This window comes from Saccostrea cucullata, unplaced genomic scaffold, assembly GCF_032062105.1.
Source record: "Saccostrea cucullata isolate Sc308-1 unplaced genomic scaffold, CSIRO_AGI_Scuc_v1 ctg174, whole genome shotgun sequence".
NCBI classification, from domain to species: Eukaryota; Metazoa; Mollusca; class Bivalvia; order Ostreida; family Ostreidae; genus Saccostrea; species Saccostrea cuccullata.
The window spans coordinates 208,962-234,204 of NW_026931824.1; the positions used below are offsets into that span (position 1 = coordinate 208,962).

The following is a 25,243-nucleotide window of genomic DNA, read 5'->3' on the forward strand; positions in this document are numbered from 1 at the left end:
CTAATTTTTCTGACGTTGTGAAATGTCATGTGAGAAAAGTATAACAGGAAAGCTCTAAAATGAAATATATTAGTGCTGCGATAAGCGTGTTTTTTGAGTATGACACTCCACGAATCGTTCACATAAAAAGCAAGAAGGTTGGTGTGATAAACCGTTTTATTCAACTCTGTATAATCGGCTACGTGATCGGGTATGTCTTTATCAGTTATACAAATTCAATATTCATCAGCTTGTTTCATTCATTACAAATGATAACTCAAAAGAGAAAGTGTCAAAGTTTGTTGGTCTCAGGAAGAAGCTTACATGTAGAAGATGTAAAGATACATATTGACATTTGTGATAACATTATTATAATGATTAATCTTTAGTTAGAGACTTAAATCACTTAATTCAGGCACTTAAATTCAGCTTGTATAATTAACTGAAGTATAAAATTCATCCAGGATATAGCATGGAGAGAGTTTGAATGATTTGAGAAAAAAAATATTCAAATGAAGTGTAGATTTAGCTGTTTGTATTTGTGGCTATAAGCATTGAAATTTTACAGTAAATTTTGATAATGTGATCACAGATGTTGTATTCTATTGATCACTTATCATCAATAAACAGACACATGGATTGAAAATGAAGAAACTTTTAAAATTATTATAAATTATGTTTTAAAATTACATTAAGTACTCATCATGAGGAATATTGTAGGTATGCCATCATTTTCAAGAAGGGTTATCAAGACTTTGACAATGTTCAGAGTGTGGTTACAACAAAAGTCAAGGGCATTGTCATGGTAGATGAATCAATTCATCCTGACATCCAACGCATCTGGGATGTGGCAGACTACATTGTACCTCCTCAGGTAACAGAAATCAACATACTGTGAATGATGTAGGGTAAGAGCATTAAATGATATCTTGCTTTAAATTTCCAGCTGCTCCAGTATGAAACTTTGAAATTGTTTTTCCATTATCTTCATTTAAAAAAGAATAATTTCTATTTCCTGCAACTAGAAAAAGTAACAAATGATAGTTTTTGAAATTTTATTAAGAAATATTTTATGTAATTTGTACTTTATCATAAATAAATTTTTGTTTTCAGGAGAACAATGCCTTTTTTGTAGTTACAAATTTGATTGTCACTCCTTTTCAATCAATTGGCAAATGTCCAGAGGTGAGTCTTTCTATACATAAAGTTTGATAAAACTGTTGAACTTCGATATCTTGATTACTGATATCTTGAATACCATGAATATGTAGAAATGATTTGAATGTCACAACTACTTATTCAAGATCATAGCCTCGATGTCTTCAATTCTTGAGAATCCAAGAGTTTTTCTCAGTCCCACTGAGTTTGAGATATCAACATTCCCCAGATTGATTTTTATCTTTTGTAGATTGAGTCAATATATATATATATTTTTATAGGATGAATCAATTAAAGGATCCAATTGCACTTCTAATGCAGACTGTAAAAATGGAACAGTGCTGCCAGTAGGAAATGGTAAGTGCATAAGATGTAGTACTATTCTAAAGATGGACAGTTTTATTTTGAAAATTTTTTTTTCTCTGTTCCATTTTACTATCTTTCCATTTTTTTCACCCTGCATTGAATTCAGTTTCAATGAAATAGTTAAAGAAATTTTTTTCAAACTGCATACAAAGATAAATACCTGGTATTGCTGAGAACTTTCATTTGTTTCATAATTTTTCCCCGAACATTAATAGTCCCAATGATCTTTATCTCAGCACTCCTCAATTTGTGTTGATCTCATTTTTCAAAAAAAAAAACAGAGATATTTTTATGAAACTTCAAACACTAGATAGAAGTAGTCACCCCAGCTTGGCACAGTGGTAAGTGAATCTGCTTTAGAGTCGCAGAATAAGGACTTATCCTTGTGTTGCCTGTTCTAATCCCATGACATAAAGATCAGTCCTTTGGATGAGACCATATAAACGGAGGTCCTGTGCTGCAGTAATTTCTAGCACGGAAAATCCCTCACTGCTCAATGGCCTTAAGTGTTACGGTAATCATGAATCAAAATTTGCAACTCTGCAGTGAAAAGTAGTGGCATCTCCATATGAGTGAAAAAATTCTCAAGAGCATATTAAACAACTAACAAAAAATAAACAGTAGTTGATACAAATTGATGAGAGCTTTATTTTCGCGTAATTACGCAAGGCAGTGTGCTCGAGAAAATAATTTTTTCGCCTTCCCATGGTGTTTTTTTCGCGTAAGATAGTATTCCTTATGATTATAGAGAGGCCGTGTCAGTAACCATTGAGTATTGTATATAAAGTGAGTGGAATGTGAAAAAAAATATTTTGCTTTAATATTTGGGTGCATGGAAGTATAGATGAATGTCCTTTCAAACATGAGTTATTTGGGTCACATCTTCCTTGTTACCATAGCAACGGTGATTTTAATGCTTGAAAAGTGTGAAATTTGATTATTGATAACCCTGTCAAAATTAATTACAGAATCAAACTATGTTTTTCTTAATTTCAATATATATGGGAGATTTAATTTTTCCCATGTTTATTTTAAAGCATTGGGGCCTACTTTGCTTTGTTTCTACCAAATGCTGTAAAATCAACATGATTTTTATAAATATTTTACACGAAAACGCAACCAAACTCTATCATAATCATACATGCAATAGAAACTACGAGCTTTGAAGTTATAAATCCAATAATAAAAAATGGTAGTTGGGTACTCTATAGCAAATAATTTGATTTAGAATGTACCACAAATATGAAAACGCGTGAACGATTATCTCCCTTTTGTGGAACTCTCCTGCTGATAAAGAACAGAAAGTTGCTGTTGCAGCAGAAGTCGGAGAAGAAAAACACCATGTAAAGATGTATAAAGCAGGTCTTGTGCGGTTACAGAGGACATGACAGCATCAAGAGTTTGTAGGTGACTGAAAAGTACTATTTATAGTCCGAAATATCTGACGTTTTCCTGGCTTTTTAACTATTTCTATATTTTACGTGCGAGGAAAACGCCAGAACCGGCGCCTTTACGAAAACTGGGAATTCCAAGCAGAGGCGGCATTCTCGGGTGTATTTTCGATACTTGCAATTACTTGTCAAACTCACAATTTATCAATAGTACAATGCCTCTAGTACTTACCAATATAGTTTTTATGGTTTGTTTGTAAATATATGATCCGATGGAAACATTTTCTCTGACTGTCGAGATTTGTTTTCATTTCGTGCGTTTACAAATTAAAAAAAAATATACAAGTCCTGTATCGAAATGATGAGTGATTATTTTCTTTTCATTGATATTGTCAAGTACTAAAAGCATTGTGCCATTGATAAATTGTGACAACGGCATTTAATGCGGTTCCCAAGTATGGGAAATCAACTCTGACTGGAAATGGCGAAATTTCCAGTTTTCGTAATGGCGCTGGTTCTGACGTTTTCCTGGCACAGAAAATATTAAAAAAAAAAAAAAACTGGAAAATGCCAGATATTTCAGACTTTATTATTTAGAGCATATTCATCAATCACTGATAAGGTCAAATTGGTAGATTTCCACTCGTGTATGTCTGCATATTAGTGTTCTTTTGATAAGTAATATTTCAAACAATATTTCTTAAAATTCATAGCCATACCCGCTATACCTCATTATCTCAGGTCTATCAATATATATTTTTTCGGAGAGCTACAGTTCTGCAGCTACACTAAAACAAGATGACAAAACTTGAGGTTGCTAATATTGATTTGAAAAGGGGAAGGGAAACTAGGATAACAGACTCAACTCTGGTTTCAAAATTTGCTCCTGACCCTTAAAGTGGAGGGGAGGGGAACCAGGATTTATAAATTTTAACTACAGGAAATTTTGACTTCCCAAAAAAGTAAGGAGTGGGTGGGGTGCTATTCCTCCTAAGCCCTTGATCAGGTTGGGCACAATTTCTGAATACGATAATTCTGAAAATGTGAGACTAAATATGTAATATCGTGATTACCTCGCAGTTATCTAACTTACTACCACTCTTTTGCGGGGGAGTCGAGAAAGCTCAAATCTCACGAGATTACCAGGGCACATGGCATTGTTTACAGTAGTGACAATCGAATGATTTGAACAATTTTATGCCGAAAGTACAATGTATTGCCAAGAATTGAATTCCAAATAGTAGATTGTCAAATAAGGAAAGTTTAGATTATTTTATCAGCTTTAAAATGCCATGATTTTCAATGAAAATTTAATGAGAAGAGCCCGCTTAGTTAAAAATATCGTAAAAAATGTAACATTGAAGGATTAGCTCCTCTCAAAAATTAATTAGGCTGGTTCAGCGATTGTTAAGGACGGTATTCCACCAGGATTTTTTTACTTATCTGTCCTCATAAATTCTACAATGATCGATCTTGCATTGTATTCAATAGCACATTTGTCCCCAGCCAACAGACGTTCCCTACCTCCATCGCGAAAGAGTTCCACTAAGTTAAGTAATCGCGATATCAAGTATTGGAGTATCCCCTTTGTCCAGTTTTATATAATTAATGTCTTATATCATATCCCAGTCACTATATATGCTATAGGCTCAAGTAAGTTTGTAAACAGGTCTAAAATATTTTCAGGAGAATCATGATGATGATCAGTTGCAATGTGAACTACCAAATAACCATGAAGTACAAGCAGATCCAATTAATGTGGAACAAATAAAGGTTTGTATTGAAATTTTTACATGTACTGAATTATTATGCCCAAAGAGCATGAACATATTTTTGTTTGTCCTTTCTGTCTATCTGTTGTCAGCTTTAACCTTTACCATGACTTTTGAACTGTGAGATCATATTTGGTATACATAATCCACTAATTAAGTTCTTTTAGATTACACCAACATCAGTAACCTTTAGACCTTGATCTTTTTGCTAAAACTAGCTTTTCTATATTTGTTGACGCTGGGGGCATACTGTTTCACAAACTTATCTTGCTTTAAATTACTTTTAGCATCAGCTTGTTTATTATAAAGAATCAGCAACTATATGCAGTAGGGTCATGTAAATTTGTAAACAGATATGAAATACTTTCAGGAGAATCATGATGATGATGAGTTGCTATGTGAACTACCAAATAACCATGAAGTACAACCAGATTCAAAGCATATGGAACAAATAGAGGTTTGTACTGAATTTTTTACATGTACTGAATTGTTTAGAACTACTTTGAGCATCAGCTTGTTCATAAGAGCCCAGCCTCAAAGAGTACCGGTAATCACTTTGTTCATCCATTTCTTTGTTGAGAGATAACTCAAATGCTATATGTCCTGGAAACTTCAAACTTGAAAGGATTGTGACTCAATAACTTAAATCCATTTGACCTATGAACTTCATATTTTAAACCCAGACAAGAAGCCTAAAATGGGCCCATATTGCTCACCTGGTCTTCTGTCAAAGGTTGTTAAAGACTGATATCATGAGGCACATTTGTGTCATGTAAGCTGTGCTTTTGAGGCAGGTATGAAATGCATTTCAGATAAGACAATTTCATTGAAGTCTACTGTGACCTTAGCATTGAAGTTTGACATTGAGTTAGGGTCATGGCACACCACCTTATCATTAGGAGCATTGTATGCCAAGTATGAAGCTGTTCCATGAGGCATATAGAAATACAGACCTGAAAACTCCATCAAATTTTACCTTGACCTTGACATTGAAGGTGTGACTTTGGCTCAGGGCTGTGAAACACTGTCTCAGCATGAGTATTATTTGTGTCAAAATGAACTTGTTTTAAATGAAGTTGTTAGTTGGATTGATTTTGTATCTTTCTTTTGTAGGTGGAATCAACTTCAGACGACAACTTTTCCAAACACCTTGTGAAAGTCATCTGAATGCCAGGATTCTCAAGAGCATGAAGATAGTCCATTACATAGAAGGAAGACCTTGATTATGTATCTTGATGCCATTGGTGAAAAGGCAGAGGTCTAACACTGACTGTGAAGAAAATGACTTGACAGCTGAAGGGAACATGAACAATTTGAATCAGATTTCTGATATGGCTCTTAAAGCAGTGAACTAAAAAACATTTTCTTACTAAGTTTAAGATTTTGATATCAAAGTTTTTGGAAGGGGGATATAGGAATCACCCTGTTTGTTTGTCCATCTGTCTGTGGACAACACTTGGATTATACTGCTCTAGCTCTAGTTGGTTAAAATAGATAATATCTAAAATCAAATGTGTCATACTTCTTGTTTACTGTGCATAAATGTACTTTGAAGAACATACTGTATAAGTAGAATTTTTAGCGAGGATTTAATTTTGGCATTATTAGAGAGGGTGCTGACATCGCTAAAATTGAATATTGCTAAAAATTAATGTCTTATTATTTGTAATAGCTTCTTTAGTAAACATTTTAAAATCGCTAAAATTACTTCTGGCTAAAAATAAAATACCAGACTTTGGTAGAAATCGCTAAATTTGCATCTCGCTAAAATTTCCACTTATACGATATATTATTATTTCTAGCAAAATATTTCTGTAAAATATTTGACTGTACACTTCAGAAAAAATTCAGTCTCAGAATCAGGTACAAGATATGCTGTAATGGTGCCTAGTTGTGTCGCCTGCATAGCAAGGGGACTCCTAGGGATCACTTCTCCATTGTCTGTCAGTCTGACTAGCTGACCATCAGTCTATCTGTCTGTCACAATTTGATATGTCATTCCTGAGACACACATTTTCAATGGAAAACTCTTGTTTTACGTTCATATCTGTGATACTTTTAGTGAGCATTGATATTTGACCAGTTGATTGGTCTTTGATAGTAAAATAAGATAAAACTTGAAATATAAAGTTGCTGTAGTAACTACATTTTCACAAGCCTTGCTGATGTTAAGGTTTAACATTTGTAAAATATAAAGTTTTGTGTGCAACGATGAACATCTGTTTTTTTTTTCAAGCCTTTGCCTTCAATTTTACAAGCATGTAATCAAACACAACCATATCAACAATCGCTTGCTGATGTTAAGGTTTATTTTCATTTGAATACCCCCTGTATAAACGAAGTTTTGTGTATAATAGGAGCATCGACTTCTCATTATACCCGGGTACTCGTTGACATCCCTAAAAATAAGATAAAACTTGAAATATAAAGTTGCTGTAAACTACATTTTCACAAGCCTTGCTGATGTTAACGTTTATTTTCATTTGAATAAGTATAAGGTCGTCTTGTGTTTAACAGACACGACTTCTCATTATACCCCCTGTAAACGAAGTTTGGGGGGGTGTATATAGGAATCAGCTTGTCTGTCTGTCTGTCTATCCGTCCGTCCGTCTGTCTAGCTGTGCAAACATGTACGGTCCATATCTTTCTTACGGAGGAACATTAGAATCTACTACTCCATACAAAGATTGCTCATGACCTAAGAGTGTGTCATGACCTTGACTCAAGGTCATTTGGGGAAGTTCAAGGTCACTGGAAGAAAAATTTCATTATTTGTGTCCGTTCCATATCTTTCTTATGGATTAACTTGGTAAGTTCCCATTTTACAAAAAGATTCCTCATGACCTAAGGGTGTGTCATGACCTTGACCCAAGGTCATCTGTGCATGTTCAAGGTCACTAAAAGAAAAATTGTAAAATTCATGTTTGGCACATATCTTTATTTTGGATTAACTTGAATCTACTACTTCACACAAAGAGGGTTTATGACCTGGTGTGTTATGACCTTCAGCAAAGTTTATTTAAGTTCAAGGTCACTGAAAGGAAAATTTCTTAATATGTGCATGGTCCATATATTGCTTATGGATAAACTGGTTAGTTCCTATTTCACACAAAGATTCCTTATAACCTAAGGGTGTATCATTACCTTGATGCAAGGTTATCTATGCAAGTTCAAGGTTATAAAAGCAACAAGTTCATAATTCATGTTTTGTACATATCTGTCTTATGGAAAAACTTGGTAAGTTCCTGTTTTACACAAAAATCGCTTATTGTATTGAGGATGTGTCATGACCTTGACCCAAGGTTCTTTGTGTAAGTTTAATGTCACTGAAAGGAAAAACTTCATAATTTGTGCCTGGTCCATATCATTCTTATTGATAAACTTGGATACTTTCTTGTTTACACAAAGATTACTTATGACATAAGGGTGTGTCATGACTTTGACCCAAGGTCAATTGTCCAAGTTCAAGGGCACAGACAGTAAAAAAATTATAATTCATGTCTGGTCCATATCTTTCTTATGGATAAACTTGGAAGGTTCCCATTTTACACAAACATTGCTTTGACCTGAGAACTTGTCATGACTTTAAACCAAGGTCATTTATGCAAGTTCAAGGTCACTGACAAAAAAAAAATCATAATTCATGTGTGATCCATACATTTAGTCTATTTTTTAGGCTGCACCTTCGTTTCATTTATAAAAAATATTAATGAGCAATTACATATGCACTAAAATGTTTTAGCTTTTCTCTCTTCTCTTAGATCCATAAAATATTCATGATTTAGCGCTTCTGAAAAACCCAGTGGGGGGTATTTTGTCCCATTTGGACAGTTCTAGTTGTTTTTAGGTTTATAACTTGAATAATAAACATGGTACAGCAATGTAAATTAGCCAGTAGACAGCATTGGAGTCCCTTTGGGTTGAACATTGCGTCATTTTGACATATAACTTCAGCTTTTGTTATGTCATATATGGTCAAGTTTTTGCGTATTTGGTCCACATTCTGACTATATTGTATAACTATTAGACATTGTAGAGCAATGGTACTTATTATTACTTATATGATGGGGTAAGTACAACAGGGTTGACAGTTGATCAGGATGCCATGACCCAAATATTCCACTTGAGAGGCTTTAATTTCCTGGGTGTATGTTTCATGTTTTGCCGATCCTAGTCAAGTCAGTTGCTAGGGTATAAATTCCGTTGCTATGGAGATTACTTTTCCTATTGTTTTGTAAAAAAGTCGTACATTTTATGGAGTTTTTTCTAAAGTACTATGTTTCTGTAGATATGGCATCTAACTGTTAAATATCTGTTGTAATATTAAAAAAAAAATTGCCAAAACTTGCGAAAATCCATTGAAAGTGTTTTGAAAAAAATGCAAATTTTGATTTCTGAAAAAAAAAAATTGGGACATCCGACTACCAATTTTTATTTTATTATTTCATAGTATTGGGATATATCTTTAACTTTGTATGACATACAATATCTACGGTTGTTGCGTTTTTAAGTATTCAACTTTTGAAAAACTTAATTTTCCATGGATATTCCCATCATGAAAACCTTGTCATTTTTCGGTTGCCATAGCAACCATTTCAAAATATTTAAAAATACTTATAGACATAAAGATATTTTCTTCTGATGCATCTTTCATTATTTCAGTATAAGAAAACAAATTTAGACCTTCCAATTGTTCCCCCCTCTGCATTTAAATATGTCTAAATTTGTATTATTTTACAATGTTTCATTGAGAATTTACTATGCAAATCACATTTGTTGCCATGGAAACCAATGATGATGAATAAATTTGTAAAATTTGTCTTAAATGTGTTTTTTGTTGTTGTTCAAATATATTAGGGTGGTTTTTGCCCAATTCAAAATTTTTGACTTTCCATGTAAATCTCAATGGTTACTGACACGGCCTCAAAATTCAGTTTTATATTTCAGACCAAAACCAGCAATTTTGGAGAATTCGAAAGATTTTACAGTATTCATTAAAAATAACATAGAATTTCCAAAATATAATGTCAAAAGGTAGGTACAGTCAATTGTAAAGTATACCAAACTTTTTTCCATGAAATTTAAATTTTATTCAATAATTTTTGTTAATTACTGTAAAACGAGAATATTTAGCACACTACTAATTTTAGCGCCTTTGGCGCAAGAGCCCCTGAATGCTAAAATTCATTGTGCGCTAACGGATTTCTCTAAATATTATATTTTGTGTGTGTTCAAAGCTTTCACATTTATAAGTAAATGTAAATCAGAACGCGCAATTACGTAATGCTGAAAGGTCATTGGATTTTATATACACTCTAGCACTGTACATGGTAGAATCTATCGAGAAAGTTCTGCCAAATTATAATTTAATTAAACTATTGTTTATACCATCGTAGTTGTTAACCGTTGCTTATCATTAACACCTTCAAAGTTTGGCTTCTGGGTGTGTCAATCATCTATCGCCTCGATCGCGAGGTAAACAATGCAATCAAGCATTGTGATTGAGCTTGCAGACAATACCTGATTATGATTAGTGCTGGGTATCGCGACTGAAAAATCGTATCGTGATATATTGCAATATTATATTTTGTATTGCAATATATCACGATATAAATAATTAATAATTTTTTTGCTTTTCGTCAAGGTTAAATGAAAACACAAACTCAAATTACATGTATTTTCGAGTTGATATTCCAATTGCCTGATCGCGTTATGTCGGCGAAAGTGGCAAAATAATTTTTTTTGTAGCACAACTTGTTGAATTCAATTACCGAGTAAGTTGTAACACTCAGATTCAGCTTTAACATGAAGGGGTTTAATATAACAGTTGTCGTCGTTTCGGTTTTGAAAGAGACGTGTCTCTTGATCACACTTCACGTTGCTTGCCGCCATATTTTACCTTGAAAATGGCAAATAACTCTTTTTGTAACAATTTATAGCATATCGAACCGGAACCGGTATTCACAAAAAAATACCGCGATACGTATTGTGAAGAACGAAATCGGGATACACCGGTTAACCGGTAATATCGCACAGCACTAATTATGATGACCGTTTATCCAAGTAACTTTCGTTCAATGCATGCATTGTTTAAATATGAATAAAATGCGAAAATACTCTACATTTTCTTTTATTTAAAATAAAATTAAAATAAATTTTAACAATGTGCCATGTCAATATGATTGCAACTCAAAGGTAAAATTGACGAATGTTTACTTATATACGGGATGCTATTGTTTTTCCGTGCTTGACAAACTAAAATGTCAAATACGGGTGTAGATAAAAAATAAAATATCACATTTATACATTTAAATGACAAATGCAAGAGCTAAAATTTATTTGCGCAAATGCATTCCCACTTGCATTTGCGCTAAAATACCTGTGCGCCAAATTTTCTCATTTTACAGTATGTTGATAGTAAAATATTACTATTTATGTAATAAATTAATCATTATTTTCATGATAATGATGATAAACCCACCAGGAACAGAGACCACTCTGTTTTAAGACTATCTGCTTATATTTTATTGCCTGTGCATTTCTGTTTGACAAATGCAGGTGTTCCTGATAAGCATGTTTTGTAATGTTAAAATTACACATATCTTCTTTTTTTTTTTGCCTTTACATATTGGTTAATGTTATGATGCATGATATAATATGCATGATGTTCTTAATATGACCACATTTTGAAAATGTGGTACTTGCAGCATTTGTTTTTATTATGGTTTCAGCATTGACTATGATTTTATCTCGAGAAGAAAAGAAATTTTTAGAGAATGGAGTCTTTGATTTGTGTCTACTTTGTATATTTTGGGTTTGAATGAAGGTTTTTATTGTCTGACAAAAAACTTATTTCAAATTGTTTCCATCAAAAGCCATTATCCATAGAATTTCAATTCAAATTTGATTTGTTGCACTAAAACAACAAGTATTTTATGTTTTGTAATTTATCATATTTAGAAAATATTCAGAAAAAAACAACAAGTTAAAATTAAAGAGTCATGGCATGTACAGTATGCACTCTTTTATGTAATTTATTTATGTTATATATGAAAAAAAATTGGTATTTTTACATCCTCTAAGCAAAGGTTTTTACAATCAGGCATAAATCTTTTGATCTTCTCCTTAAATACTTTTTTTTTCTGTTGGGCGACACATAATAATAATAAAGATTTAAATGATGCAGGCGTAATTTACCAGACAATGTGAGTGACGAGTATCTACAGAACTGTAGATACGATGGAGGACCCAACTCGAGATGTCCAATTTTTACTCTTCAGTCCATTGTAGAGGGAGCTAATAGTGGATCATACCGTGATGTAGCAGCAGAGGTACAGCTGAAATCTGAATCATTTTCTGCCATTGTACACCTTTTGATTTTGATTAATGAGACCAAGAAGGAAAAAAACCCCAAAATACTAAGATATTTTATGGAAGCCCATCTACTATGATTTAGGATCTACATGAATCAAATGATATCTTTGAATTCAATATAATGAATTTTGATAGAATAAGATTAATATCAATTTAGTTGAATATGTTATAAAGAGTTTAATCTATCTGTTACAAATTTGATGAATTTGTTAAAAGGAATTAAAAAAATTTGTTATTACAAATCAACCTTTTTTTTAAGCAAACTCTTATACATGTTAATTGTTTGAAACAATTCTTTCAATTGTTATAACAAACTTTTGAAATTGTTAAAATGAATGGAATTCATTGTAACAAGTTTAAAAAATCATTATATCAAATTCTAAAATCATTTTTGATAGTTCCCGAATGGGCTTCTGTATTTTTGCTATATTTGCTTTTTCATTTTATTGAAAGTTATCCAAAATTGCATTTGCATAACTAATTATTCATCTCAAAAATCTTCACAAAGTTGAATTTGATCTTAAGATTATTCTATTTAAAAAAAAAAAAGTATTCACTATAATGTTTTGAAGTGAAGCTCAAACTACTCTTTAAAGACTTTTGATTAAATCACTTTGGAGTGACCTATGACTATCTTTTCATTCTTTTTCAAATGCAAGAGTTTTATAATCCACATGTGGTATGTAAAACTTATAAATACAAACATTTTAATATCCCTCTCTGTATCTTTGACTGGGTTAGATTAGATATGTCTTAAAGGTGCCTAGAAACAGATCTGAAGTTAATGTTTTCTCAAATTTTCAGTATAATATCTTGACATATTAGTATATGTTGCTATAGCATTTCACACAGAAATTATATAAAAATATATTTTATCTAGAAATTATTGAAACAATGAATTTTAGAATATGTGATTTGATTGATATATCATTGCACTTTCACAAAGTAAACTATGCTCAAGGATTTCCAACCCTTACATGTATAGGACCAAAATTCTGTATCCTTAAATGTCAATCATGTACATAATACTCTGATATTAAGTTTAAGCATTTTCAGTAGAAAGGATTTACAAGGAGAAAGTTTCAAAAATTTAATTTACTAAGCAGTAGCTATTAACAAAGATTGCATTGAAGTATGTGGGGAATTTTTTTTTAAATATACATTCAAATAAAAGAAATCATTTAATCCTGTGGTGGAAAGATGCATTGTTCAAAATTATAAATAGAATGAGAATAGAAAACGATTTTTTAACCAGATAAGTTTAAAAAAAAAATAAAAATTATTAATTTAAATCAGAGAGTGTTAACTTTTACCAAAATTCAAGGTCATAAAAGGACACATCCCACCCTTACCTGCTAATAGTAATAAATGGGAATTATGTCTAAATATATTGTATTTCACACCTACACATCTGTAACGTTTTCAATTTCATTGAATCTAATCCTATTATAGTGATAAAGTACCTACTTAAGAAAAGGAGAAAATTTGTTGTATATTGATGAAAAATAATAAAAACTATAGCCAGAAAATTCAAAGTAGAAATTTGAGAAAGCAAAACTAACTCACCAATATTGTCAGTTAGTACTCGGTAATGTAAGAAGAGTTTATCAAATTGAAGATGCCCTTGAAACATAAACTGTTTTTGCAGACAGAGGACTGTAAGCTCTGTTATCATTAATGTTTCTGTTTCACCAGCTTTGTTCAATTTCTTAAGCTCTACACACATCACTGAACACAGACTGATAATACTGGTGAGTTAGTTTTACTTCTCGCATTTCTACTCCGAATAGTCTGGTTTATAAATTCAGTAATTTTCATTAATACACAACAGATTTTCTCCTTTTCTTAAGTATGAAGGATAAAGTTTACTTTGTGAAAGGCAAGGATGTGTCAATCATACACATCTTCAAGATTTCAACTATTTCCAGATATAAAGTTTTTTATTAATATTTCAATATGAAATGTTATAGCAACATAAAAGTCATATTTTACCGAAAATTTAAGAAAATATATTACCTTTAAATCTATATCCAGGCACCTTTAATACATGTAAGATACAAAAGAAGTTGAATATATGCAGCTTCCAAATGAGAAATGAGACAAATTAATTTTTTCTGCATGGTTATAAATACGTGTATGTATAAAAGTATTTCCTTGTCCAAAGAGGGAATGATATTTATATATATGATACATATTTAAACCCTGAATTTTGATTATTTTTGAACAAGATGCATAGGTCGACAAGATTTAAAGCTTCTTCATACCATTTTTTTTTTTTTTTTTTTTTTGTTTTTTTTTTGCATTTTTAGCTCACCTCAACGAAGTTGGGGGAGCTTATGTAATACCGTCGGTGTCGGCGTCCACGTCGGCGTCGGCGTCCCAGGTTAAGGTTAAGTTTTTTGGAGCAGTTTTCTTTTTAAGTACTTCTATGTCCTATATTGATTAGACATGCATGGAAGATGGTTCTAGTGTGTTTCATTGTATCAGTCAAAGTTTCAGATGCTGCAATTTCAGCAAAGGAATGACCAGGTTAATGTTTTTGGAGCAGGTTAACATTTTTGGTGCAGTTTTTGGTGTAGGTTTCATTTTTTCCAAGTAACTATAAGCCCTATGTTGACCAAACTTGCATGGATGATACATCTAAGGATGGATACTACTGGGCTTGCTTCGGATGCTGAATCTGACCTACATTTTCTGGTTGATTGAACAGGTTAAAGTTTTTGGTGTAGGTTTCATTTCCAAATATTTACATTTCCAGTGTCTTTGTCCGAGATAAAGTTACCAATTGTAAATGTAATTTATTTCCTCATGAATGTTTTGGCGCGGTTCCAAAAAAAAACCACGTGCAGGGCGGGGCAACACCTAGAGAGAAGCAGGTTTGGAGCCCGTGGATTGGCGGAATCAAAGCATGTAAATATAAGGAATAACTGTCAGATTTTTCGAATTCATGAAGATGATCAATGGATTGGCTTGTGTGATAATTTTATGCATAAACGCCTTCGGCTTTTATGCAAATTATCACACAAGCCAATCCATTGATCACTTCATGAATTCAAAAAATAAGACAGTTATTCCTTAAGTAACTATAATCCCTATGTTGACCAAACTTGCATGGATGATACATCTAATGATGCATACTACCGGGCTTGCTTCGGATGCTGAATCTGACCTATATTTTCCGGTTGAGTGAACAGGTTAAAGTTATTGGTGCATGTTTCATTTCCAAGTAACTATAAGCCCTATGTTGACCAAACTTGCATGGATGATACATCTAAGGATGGATACTACCGGGCTTGCTTCAAATGCTGAATCTGACCTACATTTTCCGGTTGAGTGAACAGGTTAAAGTTTTTGGTGCAGGTTTCATTTCTAAGTAACTATAAGCCCTATGTTGACCAAACTTGCATGGATGATACATCTAAGGATGCATACTACCGGGCTTGCTTCAAATGCTGAATCTGACCTACATTTTCCGGTTGAGTGAACAGGTTAAAGTTTTTGGTGCAGGTTTCAATTCCAAGTAACTATGAGCCCTATGTTGACCAAACTTGCATGTATGAGACATCTAAGGATGCATACTACCGGGCTTGCTTCGGATGCTGAATCTGACCTACATTTTCTGGTTGAGTGAACAGGTTAAAGTATTTGGTGCATGTTTCATTTCCAAGTAACTATAATCCCTATGTTGACCAAACTTGCATGGATGATACATCTAAGGATGCATACTACCGGGCTTGCTTCAAATGCTGAATCTGACCTACATTTTCCAGTTGAGTGAACAGATTAAAGTTTTTGGTGCATGTTTCATTTCCAAGTAACTATAAGCCCTATGTTGACCAAACTTGCATGGATGATACATCTAAGGATGCACACTACCGGGCTTGCTTCGGATGCTGAATCTGACCTACATTTTCCGGTGGAGTGAACAGGTTAAAGTTTTCATCAAGAGATGAAAATTCTCAAATTTGCTTCAGATGCTGGATTTTGATTACATTTTCATGAAGAAGAACTAGTTTAAATTTTTTATGTAGGTCTATTTCAAAGTATCAGATCAAAATTGCTTAAATATTTTCATTTTTGGAATGTACACTTTTTGTTGGTTAATTGTGTGAATTTGCCTTATTTAAAGACAACATTCGTTGAGGTGAGCTCTGTAATCTCTGATTACCTATGTTTTAATTGCTTCAGCAATATAACAATTAACAATTCTGAGTGTCATATTTGATCTTTCCAATCTTGAAAGGTTTATATATCTGAACAGAACAGAGCGTTACTGGAAAAAAACATTTCTTAATAAAATTCTGATAATATAGTTTAAGTATCACAACAATACATACAATTATTTAAAAGTCACATCAAGATTTAGATTTTTACAAGCATATTATGATGATTTCTGACCCGTACGAAAGTTTGAGGCGGAATAGGCACGGCTTGGGCACGGCTAAGACACGGAATCCGCACGGGTTTTTAAAAAGCCGCACGGGTTCTGCATGTCCAAGACACGGACACGGCTTCCGTGTCTGAAAGTGAGGAATCCTCACTCACAGAATCCCGTGTGAAGGCACGGAATCTGTGTCCCTGGGAGACGGTTTTTAACTCAGGCGGGTTTTGCTTCAAACTATTTATTTATATCTCACGGCTTTTTACTGAGCATGCTCAATCATAACTTCCTTTATTTGAATATTAAATTGGAGGGATTCATGGTCATGAGCTAAGAATGTGTCTTTTTACTCTAGTTAAAGGATATTAAACTAATAGATGTCAGTTGGAATTGTATTTGTGTCAGTCTGGGATAATTTCTTCACTTTTGAACTAAATGCAGTAAGTGTAATCTAGAATAAATAAGTCAATTTTCAATTTTCATGATCTTCTTGTATTGCAATGTTGACAATGAACATGATGACATAGTTTAGGTTTATTTGAATGACTTTAGTTGGACTTTCACCAATCCTTTATAGTATATATTTTATGTGACATCACTGTGCTAGCTAGTGAAAGTTTTATTTAAACTAAATTCTTTCTCAGATTGTGCAAACTTAGCAACTAGATTAAATTATAATTTAATATTGTACATTATCATTAAAATCTTAATTAAAAACTAGCATGGATTGTAATTGATAAAGTTAATCTTTAACAGAAAGTAAATGGACACATTCATACAAGATTTTTAACTTTTAAAATTCTAAAACTAAGCATTAATGTAAAGCAATGTGAAGTTATTTTGGTTTCAGTCACCATTTTGGCATCCACAGTTACATCAGGGGGTTCTCTCAAGGCCATGACCTAGATCTAAACAAATGCACAGATCCCGTGACTCCTTATATGGTATATGGCACGGCTTTTTTGACACGGGTTTCCAAAAAACCGTGTCTCCATATATGGAAAAGGACACGGGTTTCATACACGGATTTACAAAATCCGTGAGTCCATATATGGAAACTAGCACGGCTTTCTGACACGGGTTTTGTAAAACCGTGTGATCTCATTTAAATATTTCGGCCAATATCCCGTGCCGTGTCCGTGCCTCGACCACTTTTAGGCACGGCTTTCCATACATATTTTACATAGGAGCACGGAATGCTAAAGCACGGGTTTCTGGAGACGGAATCCGTGCCTGAGCCGTGTCGAAGCCGCCCGGACTGTTTCGTACGGGCAGCTTAAATCTTTTGCGAAAGATACATTTGACATCGAACTTTTATTTTCGAAAAATATATAAACCACTCTGTTTAAGTAATCTTGGTAATACTAATTTAATGAATATCAATCCAAGAAATTGACAAAAATTGTATTCTTTTCTTTTATTCTGCCATCCTGTCACATGATGTTTCAAAAGTTCAACAGAAAGGGGTCATATGTGGTAGTCTAGAGTATTTAAGATTACGGACTAGTGAACTTAAAATGAAACGATTTATCATAATTTCTCCTGCATATGCACATTTCACCCTGCATGAAAAAAAACTGTGCATTTTAGCTCACCTGAGCCAAAGGCTCAAGTGAGCTTTTCTAATCAAAATTTGTATGTTGTCATTGTTGTTGAAGTCGTTGTTGTCATTAATATGGAAGTATCCTCAGGTAGTGTAGATTTTTAGCTCACCTGAGCTGAAGGCTCAAGTGAGCTTTTCTGATCACATTTTGTCCATCGTCCGTCCGTCTGTCTGTCTGTCCGTCTGTAAACTTTTCACATTTTCGACTTCTTCTCAAGAACCACTGGGCCAATTTTGACCAAACTTGGTACAAAGCATCCTTAGGTAAAGGGGAATTTAAATTGTTAAAGTAAAGGGCGAAGTCCCCTCACAAGGGGAGATAATCAAGAAAAGACAGAAATAGGGTGGGGTCATTAAAAAATCTTCTTCTCATGAACCACTAGGCCAGAAAAGCAGAAACTTATGTGGAAGCATCCTAGGGTAGTGTAGATTCTAAATTGATCAAATCATGACCCCCGGGGGAAGGGCGGGGCCACAATGGGGAATCAAAGTTTTACATAGAAATATATAGGAAAAATCTTTGAAAATCTTCTTCTCAAGAACCGCTTGGCCAAAAAAGCTGAAACTTATGTGGAAGCATCCTGGTAAATTGTAGATTCTAAATTGTACAAATCATGATCCCCGGGGGAAGGGCGGGGCCACAATGGGGAATCAAAGTTTTACATAGAAATATATAGGAAAAATCTTTGAAAATCTTCTTCTCAAGAACCACGGGGCCAGAAAAGCTGAAACTTACGTAGAAGCATCCTGGTATAGTGTAGATTTTAAATTATTCAAATCATGACCCCCGGGGGAAGGGCGGGGCCACAATGGGGAATTAAAAATATTTTTATAGAAATATATAGGAAAAATCTTTGAAAATCTTCTTCTCAAGAACCACTGGGCCAGAAAAGCTGAAACTCATGTGGAAGCATCCTGGTATAGTGCAGATTCTAAATTGTTCAAATCATGACCCCCCTGGTAAGGGCGGGGCCACAATGGGGAATCAAAATTTTACATAGAAATATATAGGAAAAATCTTTGAAAATCTTCTCAAGAACCACTGGGCCAGAAAAGCTGAAACTTATGTGCACATGGAAGGATCATAGGGTAGTGTAGATTTCAAAATGTCTAAATTATGATCAGTGGGATAGGGTGGGGATGCATTATGTATTACAAGGGGGAAATCTGGCAAAGAACAGAATGGTAAAAGCTTCTCAGGTGAGCGATGTGGCCCATGGGTCTCTTGTTGTTAGCTCACATGAGCCAAAGGCTCAAGTGAGCTTTTCTGATCACATTTTGTCCGTCGTCCGTCCGTCTGTCTAGCTGTCCGTCCGTCTGTCTGTCTGTAAACTTTTCATATTTTCGACTTCTTCTCAAGAACCACTGGGCAAATTTTGACCAAACTTAGTACAAAGCATCCTTTGATAAAGGGGAATTTAAATTGTTAAAATGAAGGGCCAAGTCCCCTCACAAGGGGAGATAATCAAGAAAAGACAAAAATAGGGTGGGGTCATTGAAAATCTTCTTCTCAAGAACCACTGGGCCATAAAAGCTGAAACTTACGTGGAAGCATGTTAATGTAGTGTAGATTCTAAATTGTAAAAATTCATGACCCCCGGGGATAGGGCGGGGCCAAAATGGGGAATCAAAGTTTTACATAGAAATACATAGGTAAAATCTTTGAAAATCTTCTATTCAAGAACTACTGGGCCAGAAAAGCTGAAACTTAGGTGGAAGCATCCTGGGGTAGTGTAGATTTTAAATTGTTAAAATCATGACCCCCGGAGATAGGGCGGGGCCACAATGGGGAATCAAAGTTTTACATTTAAATACATGGGAAAAATCTTTGAAAATCCTCTACTCAAGAACCACTAGGCCAGAAAAGCTGAAACTTAGGTGGAAGCATCTTGGGGTAGTGTAGATTTTAAATTGTTAAATTCATGACCCCCCAGGGATAGGGCGGGGCCACAATGGGGAATCAAAGTTTTACATAGAAATATATGGGAACAATTTTTGAAAATATTCTACTCAAGAACCACTGGGCCAGAAAAGCTAAAAATTATGTGGAAGCATCCTGGGGTATTGTAGATTCTAAATTGTTCAAATCATGACCCCCGTGAGTAGGGCGGGGCCACAATAGGGAATCAAAGTTGTACAATGTTGAATCAAAGCATCCTATGGTAGTGTAGATTTCAAATTGTTTAAATTATGATCATTTGGGTAGGGTCACAATATGTATTACAAGGGGGGAATCTGTTACAGAACGGAATGGTCAAAGCTTCTCAGGTGAGCGATGTGGCCCATGGGCCTCTTGTTTGTTCAAAATATGACCCCCGGGGGTAGGGTGGGGCCACAATGGACGATCAAAGTTTTATATACTAGGATTGTATAGGGGAAATCTTGAAAAATTGTCTTCTCAAAAACAACAAAGCCATAATTAGTGATATTTACATGGAAGTATCCTCAGGTTGTGTAGATTCTTGTTTGTTCAAGACATGACCCCTGGGGGTAGGATGGGGCCACAATGGACGATCAAAGTTACATAGGAATATATAGGTTAAATCTTTAAAAAAATCTTTTTCTCAAGAACGGTGAAGCCATTATTAGTCATATTTTGTATGGAAGCATCTCCGAATGATATAGATTCAAGTTTGTACAAATCATGACCCCTGGGGATAGGGTGGGACCACAATGGACAATCAAAGTTTAACATAGGAAAACATGTAAATAGGAAATGATCTTCTCAATAACCGCAAAGCCATGGTTTGTTATACTTATTTGGAAGCATCCTCTGATAGTGTAGATTCAAGTTTGTTCAAACCATACCCCTTCCACCTAACCCCTTCTGCCTTTTAGGGGTAGGTTGGGACCACTCATGCATTTAAGCTTTTTAAAACTATTAAACTGATTTTTGCTTTTTTCCTAACCAAAGACTCAGGTGAGCAATGTGGCCCCTGGGCCTCTTGTTTTTTATGCATCTTCAAACGTAAAGATTGCTTTTCATTTAATAAAATTGAACTTATTGTCATTTAGGCTAAATCGTTATTTATTATCTTTTCTTTTAATTTTGTTCAGAATGTTCCTCTAAAAGAGAAGAGATATATGAACTAGTTGAAGCTAAATAAGAAAGATAATCACATCTTTTGGTCTAGCATATATTTGATAAGAGAATGTTCCTGTAAAAGAGAAGATATATTGAAACTATTTGAAACACAAGCAGAAAGATAAATAAATCTTTTGGTTAAGGATATATTTGATAAAAGAAAATTCGTTTTAATTGCTTGTCGGATTTTCAGAGTGCAGGTTTTTGAGATGAAAATGGTTTTCTTTCTGTTTCAGAATAGGCGGTATAATGTTTGGTTGATGAGATTTTCTAGGCATTTTTAATTTTTGAAAACTTCTGTTGAATTGAGGTGATTGTGTGCATTTGCAGGAGAAATGTCTTGGGGTTTCAATCAAATGAAGAATTGTCAAAATGCCGATACAATCTGGATGATCCAGTATTGAAGTATTGTCCTATTTTTGTTTTGAGTGATATTGTAAATCTCGCCGGAGGTAGATATGAAGAATTAGCTTCTGAGGTAATTCAGTTTAAATGCTTTCAGTCACATATTTTCAAAATTTCAAATGTGAATATTAAATAACCCATTCTGAATTAAATTAAGTTTTTAAAACAAAATTTCAACCATCAATGTGAAAGCCCATTTTAAATAAATTAAGATTTTCTTAAGTAACAAGAAATTGTGATTTACTACAATTAGGTTGTTGACTGAAACATTTGTATTCATTCTCTGATTGAAATTCTATATTTTGTTTACATTACCCAAAACTTATTTCTTTAAATAATATAATAATAATAATATACCCGATATTATAAACACACAACGTATCTAATTTCTGATGTAGGTTAATGATATTATTTTGCTAGCACTGCAAGAATAAAATTAAAGGGGTAAAATTTTCTCAGCCGTAATACAATATATGTACATTTTAAAACCCTCTTCTTGATCCCTGAAGTCAAATTGTGGCAAAATGTCAAATATTTTCAACAATAGCTAATCATTAAAATATGGTTTATAAATTAACATTTATGTCAACAATACTGAAAATGAACATATTAAATTCTGTAACATGTTACTGCAAGAAATCGGATAAAAGTGGGACTGGGTTTTCAACCTTTTCATCATGTTATAAGTTTTGAACTTTATTACTTCTTTCTAGTCTAAATCCTCTTTCTTCTCTAGTTTGATTAACAGTTATAGTTATTTTGACTAGGGAGGTGTGATTCAGGTGAAGATTAAGTGGAACTGTAACTTGGATTTGTCAGAAGATAAATGTCTACCTGAATACAGCTTTAGGAGACTGGACAGCAGTACCTACAAAATATCAAAGGGATACAACTTCAGGTGCAATCTTTTTTCTAACGCTATTATGTTTTCTGTGCTTATGAATATTTGTAAGAAGTTGATATATAACTGAATATAGCATATATTACTTTTTTTTGAATTTGAGACATTTTTATATTCATGTATACTCTGGATTTTATGGGGTTTTTTTTCAACAACACACTATAAGTATTACAATATTTATTTTAAGCATAATTAAAGTCAAGGATATTTATTTTACAGATATTCCAAAAATTTTAAATTTGAAAATGGAACAGAATACAGGACACTTTATAAAGCTTATGGAATAAAGTTTGTGATTTCTGTGTCAGGACAGGGGCGGAAATTCGCACCTGTTCCATTTTTAACGAATATCGGAAGTGGTCTTGCTCTATTGTCAATAGTAAGTTAACAAGTTTTTAATTTTTTGAATGCATGGATCTTTGCAAGAAAGTTTAGTGTAGATGTCTTGTCAAATTGATGATATTTGCATTCATTGTTAATTCCAAATTGTTTAACCTATTGTACATGAGTTCAAGAAGGGACTGCAATATAATTTTTATAATAAAACTGGAGGTTTTATTACAGGTTTACAGGTTTATACCATTAAATGTAAATTTTCCTTTAGAAGTTCAAAAAAAAAACGAGACATAAATGTGATGAACGTAAAAGTTGTTTGAGTTCAGTGAAAATTTAGAGAACATAGTTAAGGAAAATAATATGTCTAAATACATGTAAGTGTATAAGGATTGTATGTTTTATGTTTTATTTTGTAGGCTACAGTGATTTGTGACATTGTAGTACTTTATGTTCTAAAGGCCAGACATATTTACAAGGAGAAAAAATACTTGGAAGTTGTTGGAGATGATGCATATAAAGTAAGTTGCCTCAAAATGTTTGTTATAAAGTATCATTATTTTTTATATAAATTCTTGATAGTTAATGTTATCATTAGTCAGATATTTAAGGCCAACTTTAGAGAAATGTTTGGTTGCCCTCTCCCGACTCAGTCTATTATATATACTGTAAACGTACTTTTTTCCACGGAGTCATAATTTTGTGGAATCTCAATTTCTGTTTAATCTGGCGATTGAAAATTACGCAGATTTCTCAGACTATCGCTATATGCCTTGCATTTATATTAATTACGCTTGTACAAATTTCCGCGGAAAATTTGTGTCCGTGTACATAGCATAAATTAATACCACGCGGAAAAAAGTACTTCTACAGTATTAGAAAAATTGAGTTGAAAAACCTTCTGGACTGTACTGGGGTTAAGAAAGGTTCATCCTGTTCTGAAGGGTCTATTACTATGAATGAAATTTTCTTTTGTTCAAAATATATTCAAAAAATTATTTTCATTAACTTTTTAAAAAAGAATCAACGTAAATTCACTTTATTAATTGCTAAAGATTGTCAATTAGTGTTGCAAGTATAATATGCAATCCAAAATTTCACTAGGGATTCGTGAATGATGATGAGAGGTCTAGGCCGAACTATCAATCAACATCAGACAATGACCTTTAAATTTGGTGCTTTTGTCTAGGTTGGTGTCAAACATGTTACATGTATATGTCCATATGTCAACCCAGCCTTGAAATCAGATGAAGCATTGCTTGTAATGGTCACATTGTATGAAATAGATGCAACACTATATGTTTTCCTACTTTGTCCTAGCTAATATACAAGTACCTGTATATGCTTTGCTAGAATAGTTTAATTGTACTTTTCATTAAGATCATTAACAATAATTTGAACACACTGAAAAATGTTGGAACTTTATTTTAAAGGAAAATTAAACTTTTGATAAAGATCTGAAGATATAGTTTTTTGGCAACCTTAAAAAATATATTAATTGTTTAAATCTATTTTGGAAACACAGATTCCATGATTATGAAAAAAAATCCTGCAAGTTTCACTTTGTATTAAAACTTTTGTTAAGTTTATAATTGTAAAACAAGACTATTTTGCCTTTAAAGTTAAGTAAATTCAAACTACTATCAATCATGTCTAATACATTTCCATATATTATTTATTGTAGGAAATAGACTAGATTTTAACAACTCGTACTAAAATAGTGAGTATATATTTATGTCTTTTAATTAATTAACTTTATGTGTTAGGAATAAAACTCACAAATTTAATGCATTTGATTTTAATTTTACAGAAAATGTTGATGTGCCATGAAAAAGTTGGTTATTGCAAGAATTACAAATTAAAGGAATTCAAAGTTATCAGTAAAACACAGTAAAAGTACATGAGAGGATTTGTTATATATTCATATCTTCTATGATAATCTACTTTTGTGTATTTATTTTTGTAGTTTCTATTTTGGTGAAACTTAATATTTGAAAAAAATATGTTAATACAATGCTAAACTGTTCGTACAACTGTATTTTGCATTATACATTTACTTTAAAAAGCTGCATTTTTAATTGTAGATATAAATGCTTACAGATGAATTACCTTTTAAAATTGTATTCTCTATGCTGTTGCCCTTTTAACACATTTTTGTCTCTATATTTAAGTTTAAGCTGCTATTAATTAACTTACAAAAAAAGCAAAGAATAAACAAACACTTTGATTTAGAACTACCGCTGCATTTCATTACCGGAAATATGCATAGCATTTCCGACATTTTTTGTTTTCATTTCCAGCATAATTTTGTTTTCATTTCCAGAATTTACCTGTGTGGCAATTCAATGTTTTCTAAGTAAGTGAAAATGGAATTTTAAAAGTATTTTTATTACAAAATATTGATAAAAATTGGATTTCAATGATTTATTTATGATTTTTTTTCTTTAAAAGTCTTCCGATCTTGTACTACATATGTATTTGAAAAATGTCGGAAA

The 25,243-nt window shown here is 33.0% G+C and overlaps 1 protein-coding gene and 1 long non-coding RNA gene across 4 annotated transcripts; both read left to right on the forward strand.

Annotated features, from left to right (window-relative positions):
- On the forward strand, window positions 1–25,162 carry LOC134233617 (P2X purinoceptor 4-like). The gene is made up of 14 exons (XM_062715594.1): window positions 1–190; window positions 700–853; window positions 1,093–1,164; window positions 1,419–1,494; window positions 9,601–9,700; window positions 11,853–11,997; window positions 21,346–21,353; window positions 21,440–21,587; window positions 22,282–22,412; window positions 22,635–22,794; window positions 23,168–23,269; window positions 23,853–23,937; window positions 24,433–24,468; window positions 24,559–25,162. The coding sequence occupies exons 1-12, from the start codon at window positions 60–62 to the stop codon at window positions 23,916–23,918; spliced, it is 1,293 nt and encodes a 430-aa protein (XP_062571578.1). The 5' UTR covers window positions 1–59; the 3' UTR covers window positions 23,919–23,937; window positions 24,433–24,468; window positions 24,559–25,162.
- Window positions 2,773–6,178, forward strand: LOC134233635 (uncharacterized). Of its 3 annotated transcripts, none has more exons than XR_009985036.1 (4): window positions 2,773–2,906; window positions 4,581–4,667; window positions 5,037–5,123; window positions 5,780–6,178. It is a non-coding gene; the product is annotated as an uncharacterized LOC134233635 (long non-coding RNA). The 3 variants fall into 3 exon arrangements; XR_009985037.1 differs by having other exon boundaries at window positions 2,785–2,910; XR_009985038.1 differs by having other exon boundaries at window positions 2,786–2,921.
- Window positions 25,163–25,243: the final 81 nt, after the last annotated feature.

Bases quoted from the DNA above. Each gene is read 5' to 3' on its own strand.
- LOC134233617 (XM_062715594.1), top strand. From the start codon at position 60: ATGAAATATATTAGTGCTGCGATAAGCGTGTTTTTTGAGTATGACACT. The intron at 1,495-9,600 runs GTAAGTGCATAA...CTCAAAATTCAG, and splicing joins AGTGCTGCCAGTAGGAAATG to TTTTATATTTCAGACCAAAA. The intron at 23,270-23,852 runs GTAAGTTGCCTC...AAATTTCACTAG, and splicing joins TTGGAGATGATGCATATAAA to GGATTCGTGAATGATGATGA.